Source organism: Lolium rigidum, chromosome 4 (genome assembly GCF_022539505.1).
Source record: "Lolium rigidum isolate FL_2022 chromosome 4, APGP_CSIRO_Lrig_0.1, whole genome shotgun sequence".
Lineage (NCBI taxonomy): Eukaryota > Viridiplantae > Streptophyta > Magnoliopsida > Poales > Poaceae > Lolium > Lolium rigidum.
The window spans coordinates 46312007-46329211 of record NC_061511.1 but is presented as its reverse complement, the minus strand read 5'-3'; the positions used below and the strand labels follow the sequence as shown (position 1 = coordinate 46329211).

The 17205-nt window shown below is 50.6% G+C and overlaps 1 protein-coding gene across 1 annotated transcript; it reads left to right on the top strand.

Moving 5' to 3' along the window:
* The first annotated feature begins 10609 nt into the window (after positions 1-10609).
* On the top strand, positions 10610-11457 carry LOC124649250 (zinc finger BED domain-containing protein RICESLEEPER 2-like). The gene has a single exon (XM_047188900.1). The coding sequence runs from the start codon at positions 10757-10759 to the stop codon at positions 11252-11254; it is 498 nt and encodes a 165-aa protein (XP_047044856.1). The 5' UTR covers positions 10610-10756; the 3' UTR covers positions 11255-11457.
* The last annotated feature ends 5748 nt before the right edge of the window (positions 11458-17205 follow it).

Here is a 17205-nt window from a genome sequence, read left to right as displayed (position 1 = left end):
CAGCTCTCGGGACGCATCAAGGAGAGTTGCCACTCTAGTCCCGTCCACCGCTGCCATTTGCGTTGGCAGCACCAGAAGTGCCGAATTCACCGGCATTCATCGTCTACAAGATCGGTGGTGACCCTAGTGACTGCCAGTTCTTGCATGAGGCACCTAAGGAGATCCCTCACGGGTACATGTGCACGTATGTGCCAGACTGCGGCAACTGGGCGCTCACAAGCCAGGCCGCGACATCAGGGACTTCTGGAAAAGCAGGAGGGCGTCGGCAACAGATCTTGAGAAGCGGACGTGGGCTGACTAAATATGCCACCCCGACGAACCTCCGGAGCTCAGCTCCTGCGGTTGGCTCGAGGCTGGAAAAGCAAGCATGGGCTGGCTAAGTACGCCACCCGGCGAATCTTCGGAGTTCAACTCCTGCAGCCGGCACGGCGGATCGAGATCGGTACCATGCGAGAGACCAGTTCGGCATGGTGCCGAAAAGGAGGGCAATCGGCTATTCCAAGCCGTACCCCGGCGAGTACGAGTTGATCCCGCTACCACCTAAATATCGGCTCCACTGATTTCTCCAAATTCGGTGGATCGGATGGTTCCGGCTCCATCGAGCATGTGAGCCGATATTTGGCACAGCTAGGAACGGCCTCGGTGTCGGATCCACTACGCGTGAGGTTCTTCTCACGGTCCCTCACGGGATCGGCTTTCGGGTGGTACACCTCGTTGCCACCGGACTCGATCCGGACTTGGAAGCGGTTGGAAGAACAGTTCCATACGCGGTACCATTCGGAGGCTTCCGAGTACGGCCTTGCCGATCTAGCACAAATACGTCGAAGCGTGGAGAAGCTGCGACGGAATACATCCAGCGCTTCGGGAATCTTAGGAACCGATGTTATTCGGTTCGTGTGATCGAAAAGGAAGCGATCGAGTTGGCGATGGCGGGCCTTGCGGCACCGCTCAAGGACATGGCCTCCCAAGCGAGACTACCCCTCACGGCGCACATGGTTCAGAAGCTGTCGGCATATGAACGGCGCCACCTGGACTTGTACCGGGACAAATTCAAGCGTGCGGTAGTCCTGGTCGAGGCGAGAGGAAGACGAAGTTTACTGCGGGAGATCAAGAGGTAGCGGTGGCTGAATGGACTCGGGGGGCAACCCCGTGTCCTGCAAATGGGTTAAGCCACCGGAGTCCGCCCGGGGGTTTGATTTTGACGTGACCAAAGCGAGCAAATCTTCGACCTCCTACTCAAGGAGAAGCGGTTGAAGATACCCGAAGGTCTCAAATTCCCCACGGTACGGGAGCTGAATGGAAAGCCATACTGCAAATGGCATAACTCGCTCTCCCATGCCACCAACGACTTGCGGGGTGTGGCGTCGGCGGATCCAAATGGCGATAGAACAAGGACGTCGATATTCAACCGAGTACGCCATGAAGGTCGACACTCACCCCTTCCCCGCCGTTAACATGGTGGAATGCACTTACCCCGAAGGTTGCCGGCCGGGATCCTCGTTCGGCATCAACATGGTAGGACTTGGACACCACGGCGGCAAGGATGGAGACGAGGGCGGCTGCTCTCGTAGCAAGGACACGGAGGAGGCCGCTCCACGCGATCGGCTCTGTCATGATGGCAAGCGCTACGTCACGGAGGGAGAAGTGAAGAACATGAGATATCGGCGACCCCTCTGCGATCACCTCCTCAACAAGTATGTGAGTCGGTATGACCAACGCCGACGATCCGGCGATGATGATGAAAGAGATCGTCCGGCTAGAGAAGCCGAGAAGACATCATCGGCATGATCGCGATGAGGAGGAGCACGAGCGCCGTGCCAAAGGAAAATCAAGGGAGCAAGACGACAACGATAGGCACCTGGGACTGCCCCTTCTTCGGACAACTGCTGGAATTCAGGAATGAGCCGATTGCCCACAATCGGCAATTGCCCAGAATGCAACCAGAAGAAGAAGGAGGCAGCCAACGTGTCCGTGTTCAAACGCCTAGGGCCTCTCCCACCACAAAGCAAACGCGCTGAGTCCCCTCGGTTGGAAGGTCTCGAGGATTCAGAAGACAAGGGACAAGAAGAAGAAGAAGACAGGTACCACCGGCCAAGGTGGTGCCCTGATGGGCTCAGCCGTTCCCAAAAGCGCAGGGTTCAGCGATTGCGCGGCTTGGAGGAAGCCGAAAGGTTATACTTGCATACGCTAAGGAAGGCGTGACCTGATCTGGCTGCGAAAGTTCAGCGAACCCTGGATGAAGAGGGTCGTCCACGGAAAATGGAGTGGCGCCCCAAGCAAAGGAAAGCCGATGATGAAACATCGGCTGGCACAAACATGGTGTTCATCCTCCCTTCGGAGTTCAGTGCTCCGGGATTAGACGAGGCACCTGTGGCACAACTTGACTGCGGCCCACGGCCGGTTATCTTTGAGAAGCCACGAGAAAGAAGCTACAGACATCTGAAGGCCCTATACTTGCGAGGTTACATCGATGGGAGGCCTGTCAATAAGATGCTGGTGGACACCGGAGCGGCAGTCAACATTATGCCATACTCTATGCTACGTCGGTTGGGACGCTCTAGCTCGGATCTGATCAAGACCAACGTGACATTGAGCGATTTCAACGGCCAAGCATCTGACGCACAAGGTGTCCTGAACGTGGATCTGACCGTAGGAAGGAAAACTATCCCTACGACGTTTTTCATCGTCGATAGCAAGAGCACCTATGCTGTTCTGCTGGGAAGAGATTGGATCCACGCCAACTGTTGCATTCCCTCCACGATGCACCAATGCATAATACAGTGGGATGGAGATGAGGTAGAGGTCGTCCAGGCCGATGACTCAGCCGAAATTTCGACGGCTGGTATGAACGCTTGGGAAGCAGCAGGCCAAGAGCCACTCTCAGGTATCAGTTTGGACGACTGCGAGCGCATCGACGTGACGAAGGGCAGGGTTAGGCTGGTCTTATCCACTGGCCTGACCATGTAACTGGAGCAAACCAATGAGCAAACATGGCGAGGCTGATCCTTGTGATCGGCCCCAAAAAATCTATGAGGGAAAATTACAAGACCTTCATTGAGCGTTTCGATCAATATGGAGGCCGATTTTCAGCAATCGGCCAAAATTATCTTCACCACGGGTTACCGCTACGTTCAGCATTGATCTATTGGGCAGCGGTCACGTCGGCGGATGAGAATCAACACGAATCCTAGCGGAGCCGACGTGCAAATACAGTGCCTTGGCTAACCACAAAGCCGATATCTGCAGTCACCTGGCAGATTCGGCTCGGGGGGCATCTAATCGGATGAACAGGCGCAGATGAACCTGTGCGCAGTGAAACATTGGGGGCTGATAGGAAAAATCGGCCAGTAAAAAAAAATCGACTTTAGAACTAAGAAACGAAGCCGATGCGCAGCCATCGACTCTAGTGCAATTATAAGGTCTACCGGGTCTTCACCAAGTTTCTCCTCCAGTTCAGCTGTGGGACCTCCTGCTTCTTCAGCTGCCTTGAGCCGATTAGGGTTCCTGAACTTTTTTGTCAAGGATTTTCAGCCCTTGGTGCTAGTTCAGCAGTGTTGACAGAAGAGGTATATCGGCTTTCGAAGGAAGAAAGGTGATTGGCTTTGGTGCATCCTCACTGACATTCTCGCCTCGAGTAAGGCTCGGGGGGCATAGGCCTGGTAGATGCTCTGTTTAAGAGCCGATTGAGGTACCATCGGCTGATCTTTCGTCGCAACCTTCTTCACAAAATGATGAGTGTTTAAAGAAGACCATTAGGTTTGGTTGGAAGAATTCAAAGGCTTTCTTGAAGACTCTACTTTATCCACCAGATCTCAAAATCATCAGGTGAAGAATTGAAGGGTGAATTTTAAAGGACCGATGCGTTGCTATCGGATCATTGCGCATTGGCTAAGGGGACAAATCGGCAAGATCAGTATGAGAGGAAATCGGCTAAATTAAGCTCAAAGGAAATCGGCAAAAATCAAATTGGGAGAAGTTCTTCATTGATAGGCAAGATTTCTTACATAAAGAGCTGATTGCTCTCAAAAGGGAGTACTAGGGGATACATTGCCCCATCTACTACTACTGGTCCTATACTAAGGTCCTATCTACGGGCCGTCGCTGCCCTCGTCGTCGCCGTCGTCGCCGCTGTCGGCGCTACTCCCGGCGGGCTCGTCGTCGGCTGCTCCAATGGCCGCCGGCCAGGGCCCTCATTGTCCTCGTCCTTTTCGTCAGCGTCGTCGTCGTCGCTGTCGAAGTCGCTGAGGTTCCCCGGCCAGGGGCAGAACCGTTTGGCCGGCGGCTCGTCGGAGGAGGTGTCGTCCTCCTCCGCCTCCTCCTCCTCCTCCTCCTCCTCCGCCTCCTCGGAAGAGGTGAAGTCGCAGGAGAAGCGATCGTCGTTGCTCTCCTCCTCCGTTTCCCCGTCGGCGAGGAAGCGGAGATCGCTTTCCCCGTCGGTCAAGGACTTGTCGTCCTCAGACCAGACGGAGAAGTCATGGCTGGGCTCCTCCCCGGCCTCGATGGCGCGGCGAGTGTTGGCTGCGTGGACCTCCGCCGGGTTCGGCTCCGGCGTCGGCTCGCGGGAAGAGGAGGATTGGGTGGAAAGATCCGATGGGGCAGAGGAGGAAGAAGACATCGTGTCGCAGGAGGGATTTTGGAGTGCTAATGCAAAGGGGATGCATGAGTAAACTGTTCGGAGCGGTTAAATAAAAGGGGATATAGTGGAAATTCAATGCCACAGCAGTTTCCGAGGAAGTGGTGCCTAAAAGAAAAAAAAAACTGCCAGGTCACGCGGAGAAGTTGAGAAGGCAAGGCATCATGATGAAAGATACTGCGGCGGTTCTGCCACGACATGACCCGACGAAGAAAAAGCAGAGTGATTTTGGAATTATCAATTCCAAAACCAGGGGGGCATGTGTTATCACCAGAATTTGACCGAGTCAGAGGTGGGCCACGATCAAGATGGATTTGAAGAATATACATAGAAGAATCGCGTGAATCGGCCTTATATGCAAAGTTTGGGCTAGTTGGCCCGTATATCTGTAACATAGTAGGATACGTGTCGTTTAGGTAGAGTTTGTCTCGTGCACGGTGGGGATTATTCCCACGTTAGAAAGTCCCCTGGACTATAAATATGTATCTAGGGTTTATGGAATAAACAACAACCAACGTTCAACCAACAAATCAATCTCGGCGCATCGCCAACTCCTTCGTCTCGAGGGTTTCTACCGGTAAGCATCACGCTGCGGCAGCACAAGCTTATGCTCGTTGTTCATGCGTTGCTCGTACTGAAGCCTTTTTGATGGCGAGCAACGTAGTTATCTTAGATATGTTAGGGTTACAATTGTTCTTCGTATCATATGCTATCGTAGTGCAACCCTTGCATATCTAGCCGCCCTCACACCTACCTTAGGTGTGGGGGTGGCACCCCGCTTGATCATTATTTAGTAGATCCGATCCGTTACGGTTGCTCCTTGTTCTTCAAGGATTAGTTTAATATCTGCAATAGTTAGGCCTTACAAAGGGTTGGAGGATCCAGCGGCACGTAAGGTGTCGTTTGCTAGTCCTAGACAGGATGTTCCGGGGATCAACCTCGTGTTGGTTTTTAGGCCTTGTCTAGGACCGGCTTACGATCACCGTGCGTGGCCGCGAGGCCCAATCGTGAGTAGGATGATCCGATTATGCGGTGAAAACCCTAAATCATCGTAGATCGCATTAGCTTTATCTTGATCAAGCAGGACCACCATATATTCGTGCACCTCGTACGAATCATGGGTGGATCGGCTCCTTGAGCCGATTCACAGGATAACCTGAGAGCCGATCGAGGCTCGTATTTAATGTTTACGTGTATGCCATGCGGGAAACTAAGCGAGGCATCTCCATCACCTTCACGACCGGGTATAGGTCGGGTGGCACGCCCTTGCATCGGCATCGGACGTGTGTACCAGAGGCTTTGCGGGCCGTCGCTCGGAGGGACCAGGGCCAGCCGCAGCCCTAAGTTGTTCCCGGCTCTACTGTGTTGCCCGTCGCTGCCCGCCGGTGGGTTTTGACCGCAACAACTTCACCACCACGTCGTTGATGTATACGTGGACATTGCACCCGATTTGACTCTCGAGGCAACTGTTCATGCACCGCTGATAGGTGGCTCCAGCGTTCCTGAGGCCGAAGGTCATGATGGTGTAGCAGTAGGCGCCGAGTGGCGTGATGAACGCCGTTTTCTCCTGGTCATCAACCGCCATCTTGATTTGGTTATACCCGGAGTATGCGTCGAGGAAGTATAGCGACTCCGAGCCTGCGACTGCGTCGATAATTTGGTCGATTCGCGGGAGGACGAATGGGTCCTTGGGGCAGGCGCGGTTGAGGCCGGTGTAATCTATACACATTCTCCACGTCTTATTCTTCTTCAGAACTAGGACTGGGTTTGCCAGCCATTTAGGGTGCTTGATTTTCATGATGAATCTGGCGGCGAGTAACCAGTTCACCTCTTCGGCGATTGCGCGCCATCGTTCTTCGCCTACAGGTCGCATCGATTGCTGGACGGGGCGCGCGGTGGGATCAACGTGGAGTTTGTGCTCAGCAAGTTCTCTCGGGACACCTGGCATATCAGAAGGTTTCCATGCAAATATATCTCAATTCTCTCGGAGGAACTTGATGAGCGCGCTTTCCTATTGGGCGGACAAGCCCGTCCCAACGATAACCTGCCTACTTGAGTCGTTCTCTACCAAATATACTCGGCGAGTGTCAGTCGTTGGCTGGAAGGTCGCCGCGGACGAGTCGAGCTTGGTTGGCTTCTCGAGGATGGCGGGGTCGTTGTGGTCGACTGGGTACTTGGCGAGCTCGACGGTGTTGTCGCTCGGCGGCGATGACGGCGTCGGCTATCTTTGCGCCATTATCTTCGCACTCTAGGGCGAGGTAACTCGTCGGCTCTTGTACTCCGATTATCTGTAGGTGGCTGCTTATGGTCGGTGAGTACGTCTAGTGCATTGAGTTCTTCTCTGACTCCGAATTTAGAGGCAATCTTCTGGAAGTCCTTGTTGCTATTATCGGAACGAGAGAAACTTCCATGAAAAGTTATCATGGTCCCATTATTGCCTGGCATCTTGAGTTTCATTTACGCATAATGGGGAACTGCTATGAATTTAGCGAACGCCGGTCGGCCGAGGATAGCGTGGTATTGAGATTCCCAATTTACTACCTCGAACTCGAGTCTTTCCTTCCTGAAGTTGTTGGGTGTACCAAAAACAACATCCAGCAAGATCTTGCCAAGAAGATATGCCGGTAGGGTCGGGATAATGCCATGGAAACATGTGTCGGATTCTTGTAACATATCAACTGTCATACCCATCGCCTTCATCGTGCTTGCAAACAGAAGGTTTAAGTCGTTGCCACCATCCATGAATTACTCATGTTGAATCCTCCAATCTGTGCTTCGAGTACTAGGGCAACATGACCAGGCCTAGGCACAACTATCGAATGATCAGCCCTGCTGAATAAGATGATTTGATCTGACCAATCGATGTATTCGGTACACTTGCCATGGCCACCTCTGCAAGTTTTATCTCTCGCGTAAATTTCTTGGATTCTCTTTTGAAAACGCTGGCCTTGTGGATCGTATTCACCTGTCCTCGTGATACGGGAAAGGCTTCGGCTGACACGTGTGGGCGGTCCTGTGGCTCGGGCGATCGAACGGAGGCAGCTGTACCTTGTATTATCGGGTGTGCCTGTGTGTCGGAGTCGGACCTCAATTTTTCGCATAGCTTCTGAATATTGTAGAATTGACGACAATCCTTGAGCAAATGTGATGCTTTCTCGGTGTTGTCTTTCGGATCGACGTAAACGTGCAAGTAACATGGGGGCCATGCGGATCTCAACCCAAATAACCTCACCCTGCAGCCTCACAGCCGTGCCAGCTCGGCAGGCCCATGGCCGTGGGCCGCGAGCCCATAAAATCCCCGCCCCCTGCTTTTCCGTTCCCAGCACAGGAACCTCTCGACCCCCCGCCCGCAGCCGGTTCCCCGTGCCCCCCACCCAGATCTAGCTAGGGTTTGCTCGCTCGCTCGCTCGGCCTTCGTTCTTCTTGGGCCGAGCCCTGATCCTGCACCGCCCGCCCGCCCCGCCCCTCCCCTCCGTAAGCCCCCCAAACTCCAAACCCCTCTCCTCCTCCCTCCCTCCTCCGCGCCTCTTGGCCTCGCCCCCTTCCCGCGCTGCTCCTAGCGTCGTGGATTGGATTTGTTCACATGTTTACATCTGGCTGCGTTTACTTTTCTACTACTACTACTTCTTATGGTCGGCTGTGGTGGATATTTAATGGGGTATGCGTTTCGTCCGACAATTTACGGGGCGTGGTTCTTTAGATTTCACAAGAATTCCGCAGGAGCACCAAATTTGTCATATGCGGGCCATTTCCTTGTTTTCTGCATATGTTTCTTCCGAGCTAATATATTTTCTTTATCAAAAAAACACAAAAGTGCGACATTCAAAAGCGCTTGGCCCAAACGAATTACTCTACTCTATCCAGTACTACGGATTGTTTCAGCCAGCAAAAACGCACCCATCTCTCGAAACATGCTACCGCCCTGCCAAAACAGCAGCCTTCACTCCCTACTTATTTTGAATGTCGCACTTTTGTGTTTTTTGATAAAAATATTAATATCAGAAGATACCAATTACACTCAGCCTCTGCAACAACGCAACAACGCAACACCATAATGTCAGTACGGATGCACACACCCAAAAAAGAACTAAGAAACAAAAATCCCGCTACAGAGTCTAGCTAATGGAAGGAACCTAGCCGGTCCAGTTTATAGTTAGTATTGCTCATGAAGATTTGCGCCAGTACTGAAGCAAAGCCCAAAGTTTTAGCCTTTGAGCTGTGCGCTAATTAGTCCAATTAAACCATACTAAGTTGCTTCTAATGTTAGTTTTGTAGCATCAGTAATGTGGTCAGATATTGATTCCTTGCATGAATGGCCACATATTAAGTTTATTTTGCTTCCTTTTGGTCAAATAACCTGTGCTCTGATATCTGACGTCACCACGTTATTTATGCCAGATTTTGTGACCCCCTGGTACTAGTCTACCAGCATGGCTGATGAAGCTGGCAATGACAGTCAGGTGGTCCAAGGTAATGAGACTGTTGACCCAAGTAACGAGGCAGGCCATGAGGATGCAATGATCCATGGAAATGAGTTGGTCCAAGTTGATGAGATGACTCAAGGTGATGAGATGGGTGAAGGTGAGGAGTTGACACAGGGCGAAGAGTTGCTTGAAGGGCATGAGTTGGCCATCGCTGAGGTGGCCACCCCACCAACTACGAGGCGCAGGAAAAAGAAGTCCCTAGTGTGGGAGCACTTCACTATTGAGGATGCTGCTGGAGGAGCCACTCGGGCATGCTGTAAACTGTGCAAGCAAACCTTTGCTTACAGCTCTGGTTCAAAAATTGCAGGTACTAGTCATCTCAAGAGACACATCACCTTGGGTTCCTGTCCTAAGATAAAAAGCCAAGAGCATAAGATAGCACTGGCCTCAACAATTGGAACTGACAATGATGGTGATGGTACTGTGGAGAGGCGGTCTAAGAGGCGTTACAGATATACTGGTTATGCAAATGCGTCTTTTGATCAAGACCGCAGTTGTTCGTACCTGGCAAAGATGATCATTTTGCATGACTACCCACTCCACATTGTTCAGCAGCCAACCTTCACTGCTTTCATTGATAGTCTGCAGCCCCGTTTCAGGGTTGCTGATGTTGACACAATGGAGGGGGAGGTGTATGCTGTTTATCAAAGAGAAAAAGAGGGTCTCTTGCAAGCATTCAGCACTATGCCTGGAAGGATCAGCCTCACTATTGGATTGTGGACAACTAGTCAAACTCTTGGCTATGTTTCACTTGCTGGGCAGTTCATTGACTCTGATTGGAAATTACATCGAAGAATGCTTAACTTCATGATGGTGTCTTCGCCTCATTCAGAGAATGCACTCAGTGAAGCTATTAGTGCAAGTCTTACTGACTGGAGTATGAAGGATAAGCTATTTACCATCACACTGGATAATGATTGCTCATCGCATGATATCTACAGTGCAAATTTGAGAGACCATCTCTCCAGTAAGAACGACCTCTCGCTTAAGGGCCAGCTATTTGTTGTGAGGTGCTATGCCCACATCCTGAATGCAGTTGCACAAGATGTCATTGCTTCAATCCACGGTGTCATCTACAATATCCGTGAAAGCATAAAGTTCATAAAAGCTTCTCCTAATCGTGAGGAAAAGTTCGCTGAGATTGCTCTGCAGCTGGAGATCCCCAGTACCAAGACCCTCTGTCTGGATGTTACAACCCAGTGGAACACCACCTATCTGATGCTCTTGGCTGCCTTGGATTATAAGCAGGCTTTCACTCAACTAGAAACATGTGATGATAACTACAATGAAGCACCTTCGTTTGAGGACTGGAAAAAAGTTGAGGCGGCCTGCAATTACTTGAGGCTGCTGTATGACTCGGCTCACAGCATAATGGCAGCGGGAAACCCAACCTCAAACATCTTTTTCCATGAAGCTTGGAAACTTCAGCTGGAGCTGGCAAATGCTTCAGGACATGAAGACCCAGTTTTCAGTATCATTGCCAAATATATGCATGAGAGGTTTGACAAGTACTGGAAGGATTGCAACCTCGTGCTATCTGTTGCTGTTGTGATGGATCCACGTTTTAAGATGAAGCTTGTTGAGTTCAGTTACTCGAAGATTTATGGCGTCGAGGCTGCGAAGTATGTTAAGGTGGTAAATGATTCAGTGCATGAGCTTTTTAAGGACTGTAGCACAGCCACTCCCTGAGCAAGGAGCAACTAATCATGCAGCTGCCAATGGGAATAACACCCATGCAAATCAGCCTTCAACTGGTGATGGTCTTCTAGACTTTGATATGTATCTTTCTGAGATTGCCACAAGCCAGCCCTCAAAATCTGAACTAGAGCAGTACCTGGATGAATCACTCACTCCGCGTATCCAAGAGTTTGACATTCTGAACTGGTGGAAGCTTAACACACTCAAGTTCCCAACGCTCTCGAGGATGGCACGTGATATCTTGGCAATTCCAATGTCCATGGCGACCAATGGCAGCTCCATATTTTCTGCAGGAACAGGAACCCGCATGCTCGATGATTACAGAAGCTCGCTCCGGCCGGAAATCGTGGAGGCGCTTGTCTGCGCGAAGGACTGGCTTCCGTATTCGACCACTGCACCGGAGGCGCCGAGTTCTGGGCTGCTTGGCAAGATGGAGTAGGCTCGCTTCCTTGCTGGGGCATGCATATATTTCAGGTACCTATGGGCGGTCTTTAACTGTAGGTGTATTTGGGCCAGAGTTTGTGAAGTGACTGATCACTGTCATTGGTTCTGTCCTAGAATGCAATTTGCTGTGTAGAACTCTGTTAACTCCTCCATGCTGTTATGTACCTTTTCATGTGCCGTGTAACCTGTGTGTTGTAATATGTGATCAGAGATATTTATCTGCCGTTGCTTGTGACTGGTCGTGTACAAGCAACGTAATGTGTTAGCCTGTGGCATAAGATTGTGCTTCCGCTTTTGTGTCCGGTATAGAATTTTGTTAGTGGGCTATATTCATTAGGGCATCTCCAGCGGGGCGACGCATTTGGAACGCTGTCGCGTCCGTTTGCGTCGGCCGAAATGGTCGAAATCGACCGTGCGTCCGTTTGCGTCGGGGTGGCTTCAGCGGCACAATGCATACTTTTTTCCCGCATTGATAAAAGCCATAATTTACATTGATACAAAAACATAAAAGAACTTAAAAAAGGCCATAAAGGCCAGCTAAAACCTAGCTAATAGACGGCTGTATAATATGTTGGTAGTAATAATTTTAAGGCCACACTTAAACTGATAAATATTTTCTTATTTAAATATTAAGATGATTGGTAATTAAATCTGATACATCATACAGTAAAATTATATGCATGAAAAGTTAACCTTGAGGATTAACTAAATGGGATACACTGACAGATAACACGCGAACTACAATAGTAGGCTTGCTACTTTTGACAATAAATGGTATACAATGTTCTAACTATATGCACAAACTCTATTTTAGCGACTCTCAAGTCTTCTCCATCGGATGATATGTCTACAATCTCGGTGTCACTTGTGTAAAGCTAATAGGCTTTCTTTGGCTCCCACTCTATTGCCGAGGAAGACGCGATGTCTTGGCTATCCTGGCAGGCTTGTCTTTCTGGGCGAGAATCTTGTCAAGGAGTGATCTATTGGCGGAACAGACTTGCCGATGATGCTCTTCTTGAGCTGGATCCAGGCGACGCTGTAAGAAGTGGTTGGAGGAGTAATATGTTGTTGGTATGCCATGTACGGCCGTCGGACAAAAAATCATATCATCTTAACATTTAGCAGGCACAAAGAGCTTTTAGACAACTTTCAAATTATGGGTCTGTTTGGATTTGAGTCAAACTGGCCTTGACAAATAAAATTGGTACGTCCATGAAATCTAGTTGATGTAAGTTTCTGTTTGGTTGAAGGCCAAAGTTTTGGCTGGCCCCAGCTCCCCCTTAGCTGAAGTGTACCTTTTGGCCAATTCTTGGGCAAGTCCAGGGCAGCCAATTCCTTCGCCAAATAATGATATCAATGGTTATAAAGGATATGTGCCAGTGTTGTTGAGCAATGGCAAAGCAGTACCGGTTATAAACTTCATTACATAGCTCATAGAATTGCATTAGATAAACAGTCCATATGAAAGTAGTTACAACGGTTTCACTGATTGGCATGTGCGAACTAAGGGAGGTGGCTAGAGTAATTAGGTGTTCATAGACAATATTACCATATGGGCAGTTTCCATACTTGCTATAGTGGTAGGTACGCAGACATCTTGATATCTAGGTACTTGATCACTTCTACACTTGGGCTAACATTTGCGATGGTTTGGCACAGCGGGCCGCGCCCGTTAGTTAGTTGTGATACATACAATAGTAGGAATAAGCTGCCTATAGTAATATTGCTCAAAGTTTCCTTGACTCTTTCGCAGTTTAGATCAGGTTACATATGTTCATTGTGGAGAACCAAAGAAATGTATATCTTATAATTTACATGTCCCTCGGCAACTGAAAGGGATTTGAGGGGTTGTTGGGCTAGCCAAGCCAGCAGAAGCAGGCAGACAAACCCGACGTCCATATCATGGTCACAGTAGGAGGGTTCAGGAAATCTGGAGTTGGATGGTACTGACAGATTACACGGTACTGGCACTTATATAAATAGAATGTTGTTACATAACTGTTCAGCTAATACCCCAGCTATATGTGCGCTTCAGAAGCAACCATCAAGATAATGAACAGGTAAGCCACTACAGGAATGGCTTGGTGTGCCGACGGCCTCTCCGTACGCCGACGGCCAAATATCGGGGCCGTCGGCATACATGCCGGCCAGCCCAGCCCCTGGGTACGCCCCTCGGCGTATGTGTACCGTCGGTGTATGCCCCTCTATGCCGACGGCCACCCTCGGCGTATACCTGGCCATCGGCATAGCTGCAGGGTGGAAGTCCCGGAAGAATTTCGATGCCCCGTGACCCCCGGTACATGACTCTAGCGGCATCGTAAAAACTCGTGATTACAAGCATTTCTGACCGTTTTCGTGGGCTATAGTCCACGATTTCGGGTCCCGGGAGTATTACGATGCCCCGTGACCCACGGTACACGACTCTAGCGGTATCATCAAAACTCGTGATTTCAAGCATTTCGGGCCGTTTTCGTGGGCTATAATCCACGGTTTCGGGTCCTAGGAGGATTTCGATGCCCCGTGACCCACGGTACACGACTCTAGCGGCATCGTCAAAACTCGTGATTTCGAGCATTTCGGCTGTTTTCGTGGGCTATAGTCCACGGTTTCGGGTCCCGGGAGGATTTCGATGCCCCGTGACCCCCGATACACGAGTCTGGCGGCATTGTCGAAACTCGCGATTTCGCGCATTTCTGGCCGTTTTCGTGGGCTATAGTCCACGGTTTTCAGGTCACGGGATGATTTCAATGCCCTGTGACCCCCGGTACATGACTCTGGCGGCATCATCAAAACTCGTGATTTCGAGCATTTCGATCGTTTTCGTGGGCTATAGTCCACGTTTTCGGGTCCCGGGAGGATTTCGATGCCCCGTGACCCCCGGTACATGACTCTAGCGGCATCATCAAAACTCGTGATCTCGAGCATTTCTGGCCGTTTTCGTCGGCTATAGTCCACGGTTTTCGGGTCCCGGGAGGATTTCGATGCCCTGTGACCCCCGGTACACGACTCTAGCGGCATCATTAAAACTCGTGATTTCAAGCATTTCTGGGTGTTTTCGTGGGCTATAGTCCATGTTTTCGGGTCCCGGGAGGTTTTCGATGCCCCGTGACCCACGATACACGACTCTGGTGGCATCGTCAAAACTCGCGATTTCGACCATTTCTGGCTGTTTTCGTGGGCTATAGTCCACGTTTTCGGTGCCCACGAGGATTTTGATGCCCCGTGACCCCCGGTACACGACTCTAGCGGCATCGTCAAAACTCGTGATTTCGAGCATTTCTGGCCGTTTTCGTCGGCTATGGTCCACGGTTTCGGGTCCCGAGAGGATTTCGATGCCCCGTGACCCACGGTACACGACTCTAGCGGCATCATCAAAACTCGTGATTTCGAGCATTTCTGGCTGTTTTCGTGGGCTATAGTCCACGTTTTCGGGGTCCCGGGAGGATTTCGATGCCCCGTGACCCCCGGTACACGAGTCTGGCGGCATCGTCGAAACTCGCGATTTCGCGCATTTCTGGCCGTTTTCGTGGGCTATAGTCCACGGTTTTCAGGTCACGGGATGATTTCAATGCCCTGTGACCCACGGTACATGACTCTGGCGGCATCATCAAAACTCGTGATTTCGAGCATTTATGGCTGTTTTCGTGGGCTCTAGTCCACGTTTTCGGGTCCCGGGAGGATTTTGATGCCCCGTGACCCCCGGTACATGATACGGGGACTTGGCCCGATCTTTCACGGTGCACCTCCATGATCCATAGGATCTGATAATTCTCCCAACCACATGTGCAATCCACGCAGCCTGAAGATGGGGAACGCCAATCCGGCGAGCAACTCGACAAAGAACGCCGAACCTCTTGCAGAATAGACACGCCAAGCTCGATAACCCTCGACAGTTCGAGGACCTTCTCGCACGCATGATCACCCTTGACAGATTCAAGAACTCTCACACCTTTATTGATAGATAACTCGGACGAACGTCCGAGACGCCGTCACACACGCCGATCCCATAGGAACGGAGATAACTGAACTCGAGGTTCTACATATTCTTGATTCAATCTAATCTACTGAAACCCTAGCCGCCCCACCTCATTATATGAGGGGGAAGGTGGCCGGCCAGCCCCTATTGGGCTGGGGCGCCCCACTATGGGCCTAGCTCTAGTTGGGTTGGACAGGCCCAAACCCAACAAACACTCTAATAACCCTAATTTGGCCCACAACATGACCTGGCTACATTATTATTTCCTAATAACAAGACTATGATAAAATACTGGTACAACCTTAGACTTATTCATCATATCAATGGCCGTCCTAGTGTACCAGGCCTGGATATCCTCATCATCCTCCCCTTCTTCAAGAAGCGTTGTCCCCAACGCGTGTGGGTCTGTTAGAAAAAGGGTGACGTCAGATAAGTAACATCGCCGGTCTTCATCCTCAAGCCTCGCCAGTCTTCCACACCTCATCCTCCCTCTCGACTAGCTTGACTTGACCTTGGCGCCCCTTTGGTCTTCGATGCCATCAACCTGATTGAGACACAGGCATCCTCCAAAATACAAACTGAAAGTGCACCATGCATATCACCCAAAACATACAGAACAAACTCATGCACGCCATGGATCCAAATAAGCTGAACACACCCAAGTATGCACTCTCTTGGTTCACCAATGTATTCCTCCTTTGAACAAAATTTTTCATACACTCCACGATGAACAAGCAACAGCAGCAACAACAGCAGCAGGAAACAGCCAAAAACTGACTCACGGCAGAAAATTCCTGTCGCGGCAGAGAAACTGGCATAAATTCTGCCGCGGCAGAGAAAACTGTCAAAATTATGGGAAGGCCGGCAGTGCCGGGGTGTCGAGGCCGGCAGTGCCGGTGTGGCCGGCAGTGCCGGGGTTTCAAGGCCGGAAGTGCCGGTCTCCTGACGGATCTGACCTTCTTCCTCGCGATTTTACCTGCCGCGGCAGAGAATTCTGGCGAACTCCTATCGTGGCAGAGTTTCTGCAGCACTACTCCTTCCTCTTCCTTGTTTCCGCCTCCTCCTCCGCATGAACAAAGGCTTCCTCGATCTTCACCAATAGTATGGCGGCAACGTACCCAATGGTATCCACTCCAAATCGAGAAAAACAATGGCGAACAACAAACAAACCGCACCGTGATCAACCTAGCGCTCTGATACCAAGATGATACGGGGACTTGGCCCGATCTTTCACGGTGCACCTCCATGATCCATAGGATCTGATAATTCTCCCAACCACATGTGCAATACACGCAGCCTGAAGATGGGGAACGCCAATCCGGCGAGCAACTCGACGAAGAACGCCGAACCTCTTGCAGAATAGACACGCCAAGCTCGATAACCCTCGGCAGTTCGAGGACCTTCTCGCACGCATGATCACCCTTGACAGATTCAAGAACTCTCACACCTTTATTGATAGATAACCGGACGAACGTCCGAGACGCCGTCACACACGCCGATCCCATAGGAACGGAGATAACTGAACTCGAGGTTCTACATATTCTGGATTCAATCTAATCTACTGAAACCCTAGCCGCCTGATGCGCGTATAATTGACACGTTCATTGGGAACCCCAAGAGGAAGGTGCGATGCGCACAACAGTAAGTTTTCCCTCAGTAAGAAACCAAGGTTTAATCGAACCAGTAGGAGTCAAGAAGCACGTTGAAGGTTGATGGTGGCGGAATGTAATGCGGCGCAACACCGGGGATTCCGACGCCAACGTGGAACCCGCACAACACAACCAAAGTACTTTGCCCCAACGAAACAGTGAGGTTGTCAATCTCACCGGCTTGCTGTAACAAAGGATTAACCATATTGTGTGGAAGATGATTGTTTGCGTGAAAACAAGTAAAACAAGTATTGCAAGTAGATTGTATGCGATGTAAAGAATAGGACCGGGGTCCACAGTTCACTAGAGGTGTCTCTCCCA

Bases quoted from the DNA above. Each gene is read 5' to 3' on its own strand.
- LOC124649250 (XM_047188900.1), top strand. From the start codon at position 10,757: ATGATTCAGTGCATGAGCTTTTTAAGGACTGTAGCACAGCCACTCCCT.